General features: G+C 41.9%; 1 protein-coding gene across 1 annotated transcript in view; it reads right to left on the bottom strand.

The window, feature by feature from the left end:
* IQUB (IQ motif and ubiquitin domain containing) overlaps positions 1–12,350 on the bottom strand; it is a 47,072-nt gene that overhangs the window by 15,052 nt on the left and 19,670 nt on the right. Inside the window, exon 8 of the mRNA XM_073000558.2 lies at positions 5,174–5,349. Within this exon, the coding sequence (XP_072856659.2) occupies positions 5,174–5,349 (176 nt within the window). The remainder of the gene's footprint in view (positions 1–5,173; positions 5,350–12,350) is intronic.

Below are 12,350 nucleotides of genomic sequence, written 5' to 3'. Positions count from 1 at the left end.
CCGGACCAATTTGCAGCATTTTTAAAATCTAAAGTGGAGGCCATCCGCTGGGAACTCTCTCCTTTTTTAAACACAGTGAGTCGAACAGAGACGTCCAGTGCTCTGTTTTGCCCAGTGATCTTTGATCACTTTCAGCCTGTGACGCCGGATACTGTGGACAAAGTGCTTGATCGCTGTCGAGCCACCACCTCCTTCCTAGACCCTTGCCCGGCCTGGCTAATCAAAGCAGCCAGGCCTATAACAACCGAATGGGCCACAGTGATAATTAATGGGTCTTTCCTTGAGGATTCCTCAAGGGTTCCTCCTGCCCTTAAGGAGACACTCATTAGGCCCATAAGAAAGAAACCGAATTTGGCGGTGGATGAAATTGGCAATTATAGGCCCGTCACCAATGTTTCTTTCATCAGCAAAGTGGTTGAGAGGGTGGCAGCTGATCAGCTTCAGGCTCATTTGGATGAAACAGATGGCCTGGCTCCGTTTCAGTTGGGCTTCAGGCCGCACCACGGTACACAGACGGCATTGGTCGCCCTGAATGATGACCTGTTGAGGGAGGCTGACAGGGGTAAAACATCTCTGTTGGTCCTCGACATCTCAGCAGCCTTCAATACCGTCGACCATGGTAACCTCCTGGGGAGGCTCTCTGAGCTGGGAATTGGTGGCTTGGCACTTGCTTGACTCCGTTCCTTCTTGGAGGACCATCCCCAGAGAGTACAGCTTGGGGAGAATGTCTCGGCCCCGTGGAGCCTCAGTTGTGGGGTTCCACAGGGGTTGATTATCTCCCCAATGCTGTTTAATATCTATATGAGGCCACTGGGTGGGGTCATCAGGGGGTGTGGGGCATCATGTCATTAATATGCAGATGACACCCAGCTCTACATCTCCTTTTTTCCAACTGCAGGTGATGCCGTCCTGTTCCTTCAGCGCTGCCTGGGGACCGTACTGCAATGGATGCAGGAAAATGGGCTGAGGCTGAACCCGGAGAAGATGGAGGTTCTGAGGGTGGGTGCCCCCATGGTTGGCCGCTTGGGTGATTCTCTCTCTTTTTTTGGGGGGGGTGACCCTGGCCACAAAGAGTGGGGTCCGCAGCTTGGGGATTCATCTGGACCCGATGCTCACCATGGAAACCCAGGTGGCGTCGCTAGTCTGTACCACTTTCTTCCATCTTCTTTCCATCTTTTGACCGTATCTTGAGACGGGGGCCCTCACTACCTTGGTGCATGTGCTCATAGTCTCAAGATTAGACCACTGTAATGTGCTCTGCATGGGGCTGCCTTTGAGGTTGACGCGGAAACTCCAGGTGGTGCAGAATGCAGCAGCCAGACTCCTTAGTGGAGTGAGAAAACACCAACATATCTATCCTATTCTGGCTGCATTGCATTGGCTGCCCATCCGGTTCCGCATCAACTTCAAAGTTTTAATGCTTACTTACTTACAAGGCCCTAAACGGTTTAGGACCTCGATATTTGACGGAACGCCTACTCCCACCAAGGTCTACCCGGATCAACCGAGTGAGTCAGGAGGTGAGGCTGAGGAGCTTGACGCCAAGAGAGGCCCGGAAAGAAAAAAGATGAAATTGGGCCTTCTCGGTGGTAGCTCCTCGCCTATGGAACAACCTCCCTCTGGAGATTTGCGCGGCCCCCTCGCTGGGTATCTTTAAAAATCAACTAAAAACATGGATGTTTATTCAGGCCTTCCCTCCAACCAATACTTGACCTTCTTCTTTCTTTATTTTTTTTTCTCCCGCCTTCTTGCTCCCCCCGCTTTTAATTGTTATTGGTAAGCTATGCTATGCATAATTATTGTGTTATTTTATTTGTTGTGTATTCTTGTTGGAAGCCGCCTAAAGCGGTAACTGTACCAGATAGGTGGGGTATAAAATGAATGAATGAATGAATGAATGAATGAATGAATGAATGAATGAATGAATGAATGAATGAATGAATGAATGAATGAACGAGGGTCAAGTTCCTCAACCCCAACACAACACCACTTCTGCAGCCCATGGACGAGCAAGTGATTAGCAACTTCAAGAAGCTGTACACTAAGGTACTCTTCACCAGGTGCTTCAATATCATCGAGGAGACATCCTTGACCCTGAAAGAGTTCTTGAAGACACATTTCAATGTCCTCCACAGCGTCAGACTCATCAACAAGACCTGGCAGGTTGTCACAACCAGGACCTTAAACTCAGCCTGGAAGAAACTGTGGCCAGAATGTGTTGCAGACAGTGGCACTGAAGGGATGATTCACCGGTGGTGAGGGACATCGTCACCATGGGTGAAGGCAAGGGGAGGGCGCGAAAACACTGATAGGGGCCATTTCGGGTCATGCGGCGGCCGGACATGATCTTGCGCTTCGTTTAACAATGCTTCCTATGGGCAATTTTCGCGTTACCATGTTAGGGACCTTGCCTCGCAAGACAGTTAAATTTTAGGTCCCTGTTTTTCGCTTTATGATGTTTTTGACACCTTGGTCTTGCTTTGCTATATGAGTCTTTTAATGGTCTCTATTTCGTTAGACGGCTGTCTTCGATTGGGAACCGCGTTTTGCTTAACAATGTTTCCTATGGCAATTTTCGCTTTACGATGACAATCTGTTCCCACTGGAATGGATTATCAGGTTTTCAATGCATTTCAATGGGAAAACATGTTTCGCAAGACGATGTTTTTGCTTAACAGCGATTTTCGCGGAACGAATTTACATCGTCTTGCGAGGCACCACTGTACTACGATTAGAACCCATAGAAAGAATCTAGCCAACCACTCAGGCCTTCTGATTCATTAAAGGACCATCATTACCAACAACAGAGAGGAAAAACATAGAAATAAAACACTCATATACACAGACTACTTGGAGTATTTGGAGCTGACTGATGCTGAAAGAGGCTTGTCTCAGCAGAGCACTATGGAAGCTAACTAAAATCTGCAACTCACTTGTTAAGTCAGTCATTCTTTAAATTTATAGTGGCATAAAGTACTTTACATATGTTATCTATTGCTGTTTTCAATGCAGTATAGTTAGAACATACGAATTTAATAAGAAATCTAATAATGGTAGCAATAATTTTAACAGCAAAGAAGTGTCTAGCTGGTGTGTGTTCTCAGAAAAGTCATGGCTAAATGACTAAAAGGTGTATAATGCTTAAATCATAATTGGAACACATTAGATGGAAAAGGAAACTTTTGATGTATTCCTGTGCGTCCTTCCTGGAATATGTAAATTTAGATTTTAATACGGCTGTATGCAATTGTAGGGATGAGGTAGCACTGCAGGTTAAACTGCAGAAGCCTCTGTGCTGCAAGGTCAGAAGACCAGCAGTCGTAAGATCGAATCCACATGATGGAGTGAGCTCCCGTCACTTATCCCAGCTCCTGCCAACCTAGCAGTTTGAAAGCATGTAAAAATGCGAGCAGATAAATAGGTACCACCATGGTGGGAAGGTAACAGTGCTGGTCATGTGATCATGGAAACTGTATTCAGACAAAACGCTGGTTCTATGGCTTGGAAACGGGGATGAGCACCGCCCCTAGAGTCAGACACGACTGGACTAAATGTCAAGGGGAAACTTTACCTTTACGCAATTGTAAAGCCTTTTTATCATTGACGTAAATATTTCTATACCACACAGCATTTACAGAACCTGTTGTTTGTTTTTCATGGTGCTAAGCTTGTGGATGCTTATACATACAATATGGTGTAGGTATACAGAAATGTTGTAGAATTAAATTAGAAACCCATTAAAAATGAGGTAGCTTAAGGTTTAACTGATTTACAGCCATCTAGTTTATTGTAGAAACTGAAATTCTCCAATCTGCTAATTATCTGTTTTTAAATTCCACGAGAATGCATGGAACTATCTTATAATGAGTCACACCACTGCTGCTCAATCCAGGCTAGCACTGACAGGAAGCACTGCACCAGCATGTCAGGCAAGATTCTTCCTCATCCTTACCTGGAGATGTAGGGAATTGAAGCTACCAATGACCTCTGGTTGCTTCAATCACTACAGAAGCTGTATGCAACATCTTTTTAATATGACAGGATAGGATGGGAATTAAGCGAGCTAATTGTTAGCACTGCATCTGTGGTGAAGGAGTCATCCAACAGCTTTTCTATGGTACTCAGATCCCTGTTCAAACCCTTCCAGTGCCTTAGATTTGAAGCCATGTGATTCTGGAGGCACAGGCAGGCCACCACGTGACAACCAGCAATAGATGTTGTACAAAGTTTTGCAAAGGATTGTCATGCCATCTTGATACCACTCCAGGCATGTCACTGGTCGTACAGCACTGTTGGCAAGCTGAAGCATTCCCATCCCCTCACCCTGAAGCAACCAATCGGCAGTTACTCCCAATGTACTGTACCTCCCAGATGGCATAGCAGTGTGGTGTGCTAGGGCTTGAAAAACTGGGGGCCACTTCAAGGTGGGGCATGGGAAGGAGGCATATCATGCATTATCTGGCATTTGGCAGTTTCCAGAAGAGCACCCATGCACAGGAAAGGCATACATGTGTGCGTGTGTATGTGTGTGTTCTGTTTCAGTGCCCTTCCACTTTTTTCTCTCAACACGTGGAAAACAGGATCAATTAGTGATGCTTTGTTCCTTTCTCAAACATGCACATGTAGACGTCCCCTTTTTAAAAGGTAGAATTCTTCATTAATACCCTTATACATGATCAAAAATGTCACGTAGTGTTCAGTATGCAAGACAAAATAGTCTGATCCTGCAACACAGAGAGAAGGTAGTAAGAAAGTTCCTCTCTATAGGTATTCTCAGATTGTAAATTCAGGGAAATACGAATGCAGCTACTTTAATACATTTAGCCACTTGAGCCTCTAATGTAGCATTAATTGAGGGTTATAGAGTGCATAGTACTCATCATCTTCAATAAGAAGACACAATTAAGTAAATTAAGATGTAAGTGGTGGTTTCTCAGTTCTTAGGTGAAAGGAAGTACTCATCAAATTTTATGGGCATATATAAAGGCTTTTAATAACTGTGCCTAATGAGCCAATTTTACTGCCAGACATACATACAGCCCACAAATCATATCTTCAACTGGTCAAGTTAATTACTGCGCTTTTCTTCAGTCTGCTGCTAGTTTGTAAATGTTAATTCAGGTTTTTGAACTCTGGGTACATTCAGTGTTCAGACAGAAATTATCTCACTGACCTTTTCCAGAAAGGACAGGATTGCTTTTTGCTGGTTCTCTTCATCTGCATGTATTTTGTGTCTCCCAATGGAAGCAATCAGCTGGGCCTCTTTTTCTAAAAGCGCATAGAGAGCCGCCTTCCGTTCAGCTCCAGTGAAAGTGCTGTTGATGCGCTCAAGCTCCTCTTGCCTCCATACTAGATCAACAGAAAGACAGGTTATTGATTTTTCAACTTGCATGTCATGATTTAGCCTCCACAAGCCATCCATATGAAAAGCATCCTTATAACCAGCAGGGTGTGCAAGATGATGAAAAGGGATTACTATACATGCTTTGCTTCCTGTAAGCTCAGTAACGTTCATGAGTAAACTATGTTCCAAATTATCTAATACTTGTTAACATGTTGTACCTGCCCATATCTGATCACTTATGCCACACTGTGTTTAGAAGAGATAAGTAATACTGGAGGAAGGACTGCATGGAGAAGACATTAATTTAGAGCTTGCCTCCAGGATGTGTCTATGAATGCATGTGTTTCTGAAGTACAGCCAATTGTCACAGTATATGCATTCATGGGTCTTCTGGTCCCTTCCCTGTATATCATATGGCAGCATTAATGAACCAGAGGTTAAGTCAATGGCTCTCAACATACACCTCCAAATATCTCCCAGAAATCTCAGCCAGGGATTAAGGGTGTAGAAGTCCAATAACAATGGGAGGTTCGAGTACAATTATAGTTAACAACAGAACTGTTGCACTCATTCCTGTACATATTGAAGCTCCTTCCATCCCAATCTACTGAGATCAGGAACAGTCAGCAACAGTAGTGGAAATCAGACATGCAAGTCGTAACCGAGCCACTGTGCTTCTTCTCTTTAGCCAAACGTCTATCAGCTGTCTCACTACTGACACCCAGGCTGGGCTGCAAACTATGCTGTACATTTCACAAGACTTAGCAATGCTCAGCAGCTGACCTTGAGGATTTCAGGTCTTCTTTTGGGAGATTTCATAGCGTCTGCTTTGGCAGTAAAGTACTAAAATGTGAGAAGCTCCCAAAATATTTTCCTTTCCAAAGGTGAAGCATTTGCTCATGATGCTCCCAAGAAGTGTTGCTCCCCTTTTCACACAGAATTTTGGACCATGCTGGATTCAAATTTAGGCACGTGCAACTAGACTGGCAGAATCAGACTTTCACTTCTCTTCTGCTAGCAGGCCTCCATCTCAAAAAAATACTGCATAGTGGGCCGCATGTCTCTGCTGAATGAGATAAACCAGAGTGCTTTGGATGAGAAAGAAGCTTCCCTAACTTGGTCTTCCATGAGCAAAAATATACATGAATATATTTTACATATAATCATGAACCATCAAGTCAATTCTGACTTATGGCAACCCTATTCATGTTTTCGAGATAGAGAATACTCAGAAGTGGTTTACCATTCCCTCCTTCTGGGGGTACCCTGGGACTGTGCAGTTTAACCAAGGCCACACATGTTGGTGTGGAGGACAGCCCACATGGCACTCCTGTCAGTCACTGTAGAGCTCTAGTACAGGAGCCTATGACAGGACAGGAGGGGCGGAGTCAAGAGAAATGGGTGAGACAGAGAATCAGTTAGGGAGAAGATTTGTGAAGTGATTAGACCAGAGATGGGGAAGTTGGTGTGTTAGAGAATATAAAAGAGTTAAAAGTAATAAGAAATACATAGAATATATTGAGACCTTGATTAAAGTGAATGAATCGAAGAAAGCTAACTTGTAATCAAATCCACATATATTGAATGAATAATAAAAGAACATCCTTGATTTTTCTTCTGTGAATTACCCACCAAACCCTAAATAAACCTTGTTATATCTGGCAGCAATAGTCTGAGATTCATAACTGGTACAGTGAGGGTAATACCCTCTGGTGGCAGCGAAAAAGGGTGAAAAGAACAGGTCGTGTCCGAAGGTGAACCTGTGCGGGGGGAAACAAACAGGGGACACTGGGTGTGTGTGACAGTTGGCACTGCTCATAGGAGGCACATTGAGGAATTGAACTCCCAACCTCTGGCTCCACAGCCAGATACCTAAACACATGGTGCAGTTACTGAAATTTATGAAAAATATATTGTCTAAAGTAAATGGGTATCTATTCACAACACTTCAATAAAAATGTATTTGTTGAGTTACCCTATGCAGTCTCCAAGTGCATGCTGTTCCTATATAAAGCAAAGCCTATACCATCTTTTAAATGCACATTAAAATTAGAATGCAAAATTCCATTACGGCAGCATTGGCAAAAGAGACTAATATTTCGAGCAAGACTATAAATTATCCAATTAGGTGCCTGTGCCAAGGTTACTAATCTCCTTAGAAACAGAAAATGTTATTATTCTACATATGAAACTGCAGCAGCGGGAGACAAGATCACTGGATGTGCATGTTTTAAATAGCTCCCAAAGTAGGAACAGGAACACAGTATTCTGAAATCTTCAATCTGTCTAGCAAACACAAGCTAAACTACCCAAGTGGAATAAACAAATTCTTGGAGGAAAAAAACCTAGTAGTCTGCTGTCTTGACAGTATCGTTTTGCTCCAGCAACTGATACTAATGTGATGCCACCAGCAAACAAGATGCACAGATATCTAAATTAAAATCAGTGTGTCTGTTTGCTGCAAGTGATCAAGAAACCTGATTGCTAATTTCAGCATCCATACACAACTGGGAACAGAAGCTGAAGGAGAATACTTCCTCCCAATTGACAGATTATCAAAGGGCAAAGTAAGCTTCCCTCTGATCCTGTATATTTGTATATTTGTCTTCATGGAGCAGGATTCACTTGTCACATAACAATTGTGAGTCTGATTTGATTTGTCTCAGGTCCAAGCACCATGACTTAATTTCCAATGCTTAGAAAAGGGAGGAAGGTGGAGGAAATGGTGTAGAGCAATATCTGAAATTGAATAAAATTCCATGTTACAGAGCTTCTAGTAGATCTGGAAGCTGAGTCATGGCAACTGGCCTTCCTTCACTACTCATACAAGGAACTTCTTCAGACTGAAGAACTGCAGACTGAAGAAGCTGCTTGGATGAGCGGAGAAATGTTTCAACCCAACAAGAAAGAAATCCAGTTGCCATGACTCAACTTCCAGATAACCTCACCTGGATGACTGAAAATCTTCACAGACATACTTCTAGTAGGTCATTTCCTAAAAATGCAAGCCAGGCCCTTTGATATTTTAGAGCAAGGAAGGATCTAATGGGATTTCTGCTTTCCTTTCACCTCTTTTGCCAATGAGATTTTCTTTTGAAATGCTATGTATTTGTTACTGCACACTTGTGCTAAACTAGGTAATGGAGGAAGGGGCCACAGTGTAAGGCACAAAAGGGCACTGGAATCAGGAAATGGTGGGGCATTGTTAACGTTGTCCACATCAAGGACTGCTTCTCTTTCCAGGAATAACAGTAGTGCTTTTCCAGTCTGTGAAAGGGGCTGCTCCAATGCAGTTATGTTGCAAGTCAGAAAAATCACCACAAATACTCTGATTGCAACAATGACTTGTTTATAATATCTGTATTTGCCATAAAAATCAAATTGATAAATGATGGCAGTTCCAGGAAAACAACAGCAACAACAAGACAGCATGGAAGCAACCTTCGTGTACTATACCTATGTGGCTCAACCTAGGTTAAGATGGTGTTTGGAAGGAAACAAAAATTTAATTTTCCTACTGCAGCTAAAAAATATATATATCTATGTTTGGCCACATAAAGGAGGGAAGGGGACCTGATTATAGATATTTCAGGCCTCTTCCTTGAATTTGAGCTTTTCCATCATCCTGGCTGTCCTGTCCTGCAGTGTTCATAGCTTCCTGACAATGTAAGAAATTGCACAGGATCCTTGGGAGAGAAGTTGGGAATGTTTCACTTCCAAAAAATCACTGTTAGTGTCATTAGCTTTATGCAATATAAATTACAGCAACAGGATTTCAGCCATGGTGTTGCAAAGGAAAGACATGCAGCATCTACTCTACCCAACTGCCCACGGAGAAGTGAATCATCTCATTGATTACTCACCAGAACTTCATTACTGTGAAGATACTGATATAAAGGATAGGTACTCTGTACTTATTACAAGATTTTAACATAATGAATACATTTGACATAAAAATAATAAATTAATAATATTCAGGCTTTCCTCTTATTTCATATTGACAAAGACCTTTTCAGTTGATGTTTGATCACTGCAGGATTTTTGGTCACAGGCTTAACGTGTTTTACTTTCGATAAAAGCTACTTGGTTTACGATTCCAATTTGCTTTTAAGCAACGCAAACTGTGTGATACATAGCTTACAAATGATGTATTTCCGATAAAATGGAAATCAAGAAATCTAGGGTGGGAAGAGTAGACTAACCCTACATTCTGCAGACAATATTTATTTATTTAAAATATTTCTATCCTTCCTTTCTCTCCAAAACGACCCAAGGTAACTTACATCATTAAAACAATATTTAAAAGCTAAAAACAGTAAGTATGCAAATATTTAAAAAAGAATTTAACAAGTATTATATTACTAAAATTAATATTGAAACACATTTAGATTTCATTCAAACATTTTATCCCTGGTCTACTGCTCAGATACATTCCAACAATATGGCTGGGCAACTGGAGATCAACTCTGTGCTCTCTAACCCTGTTCGAACCTCATCTATGGATATTTTGAAGCAAAGAGAAAAGCAGTTGCATTTTCTATCAGGAGGGCACGTTAAATTGTCAAGAAAATAAGAATTCATTCCACTGAACCACTCATAGAAAAACAAAAGGAAAATCTAGTTCCCACACTTCAGATGGAAAATGGAGTTCATATTTCTATTTACACTCCTTCTTGAAATACATAGTTAGATCACCTGAAAACACAGACTTTGTAGTTTACAGTGCTCTTTTGTTCTTCATTTTCAGAGACTGACTCTTGACTTACTATGTATCAGTATCATTCCCTGACATGAATATCGTTACAAGATGCATAATGAATGTAATGTAGTTAAAAGTCTCTTGTAATTTCTGACAAATTAATGTTTACATAGCTCTGGAAAATGCCTTGTGTTTAGTACAGCAACTTGGTTCTCAACTACAGCCATGAAAAATGCCTCATAAACCTAGTTAAGTAAGCTCTTAACACAATTTTAATCAGAGCTTATTATCTAGCCTATTACATTTGCTTGGTTGTTCATGGCCAAACTAGATGTTACACGGTACAGTGGACCCTCTATTTACAGAATTAATCTGTATTGGAATGGTGGCTGCAGGTCGAAAAGTCTGCAGGTCGAGTCTCCATTGATCTACAATGCATTGAAAACTAATTAATCCGTAACCGGCCGTTTTTGTTCCGTTTTTGTTCCATTTTGGTTTTTTTCTGGTCTGTAAGTTGATTCTCCGGCTGCAAGTCAAACCTAAATTTTGCAGCCAGAGAAGTCTGTAACTTGAAAAGTCTGTAAGTCGAGTGTCCACTGTACTTTCACAACAGGAGTTTCCAGTGTCTTTTAACAGGAGAGGGTTTTTTAAAATTCTGATCAGGGTGCATTGATTTTCCAATAGAAATTGCCCCCTCCCTTTGCTAGTGAGTTGAGGGAGGGGAAACACTCAGCTGCCCACAACGGTATCTGCCTGTTTTCCACCCTGAGGGTTTGATCTCGCTGACCAAAAACAAACAAACAAACAAAAACAAATCCACTGTTGTACCAGGTTCTCCTTTGAGAAAAAAAATTAATTTTAGTGTACACGAGGTATGTGCGCGTACTGAGCACTGTGCCAGAGGAGAGAATTTTTCTGCTCCCCTGCCAGAGGTCCATTTATTTGGGGGCAGATGTGGAACTGATTCCATATATGTGATTGCCCCATCTGCTTTTTCAAAAATTCCTGCTACCAGATAGCAGGATTAACCCCCCCCAAAAAAGTACCAAGTTTACCAGGGTAAGGATGCACACACTGCCACAAAAGTTTTGGATTTGGTCTAAAGTCTGTCCGTCTGTCCGTCTGTCCGTCCGTCCGTCCGTCCATCCATCCATCCCTCCCTGCTGGTTTATTCCAGCAGTAGAAACAGATCCTGAGTTTTACAGCTTCACAGGCAATTTGTATTGAGGAACTGGCAGAGGGCTAGTTATCCTCTTTCTGTCTACTTCATAGCCTCAGTCCAAATCACTCTTCTCCCTGCTCCAGCCTTGTCCGATCTGTGAAAAAGGCACAGGGAACTCCCACAATGGAAGTCCCACCTAAGCTCTCTTTTAGGAGCCTGAATCATGCCTACCACCAAGAGGCATCTGCCAAAAGATAAAAGTCTATTCCCACTACTACATATGGTGTGGTAGCCATATATTTAGCACTGTCTCCCAGCATGTGCTAAACTGATCCCATCCATATTCTGCCAATTCACGTTTTTGGTACACAACAAATATCCTGAGAATGAGTTGATGAATGTACAGATGTGGTAAACAACCTGTCTGGCATACAGTGAGAATAGCTGGAAACCATTAATGAAGGCATGGCCTGTCCAAGGCATTTTGCTGCCCGAGGGTCAAGGGACATGACAGTGCCTCCCTCTTCTATTCCATATACTGTATAGACATTTGGTTTATTTCAGCACTGCTGAAGAACACTGTACAGGGGGTCAGGAACGTAGAAGGGCACAGCCTCAACAGAAGAAAATGATTCAGAGGTTCAGAAGAACAAGTCATGTGTGACTGCTCCCAGCATCTGCTAACTGAGGCATCTGACAAACTCTGCCAAATATGAGAGCTGGTCCTAAATATATTTTTATTTATTAATAATATTTATATGTTGCCTTTCTCCCCACAGGGGACCCAAGGTGGCACACAATGATTGAAAACATACAATACAAATCAAAAATAGCATAAAAAATCATATATGAAAAACAATTGAACATTGGTCAAGATTAAAAGGAATTTTTAAAGAACATTTTTGAATATCTGAATTTCAAAATTAGAACATTCTCTAAACCCTTATTTATTGTTAAAAGCCTGCCTGTATATGGTCTATTTCTCCTGATAATACCAGTATGCAATAAAGAAGATGTATGACTAGGTCTTTAGTTGGGGAGATTGCTCTCTGGACACCGCTTTATTAGGTGTATATATAATATTTAAGCTGTGCAATGTTCCTCATAAATCATTTCCTTATTAATCTTCACAGAAGCCCAAGAAG

The sequence above is a fragment of the Pogona vitticeps genome, chromosome 5 (genome assembly GCF_051106095.1).
Source record: "Pogona vitticeps strain Pit_001003342236 chromosome 5, PviZW2.1, whole genome shotgun sequence".
Lineage (NCBI taxonomy): Eukaryota > Metazoa > Chordata > Lepidosauria > Squamata > Agamidae > Pogona > Pogona vitticeps.
The sequence above is the reverse complement of the archived record's forward strand: the minus strand, read 5'-3'. Positions and strand labels throughout refer to the sequence as shown.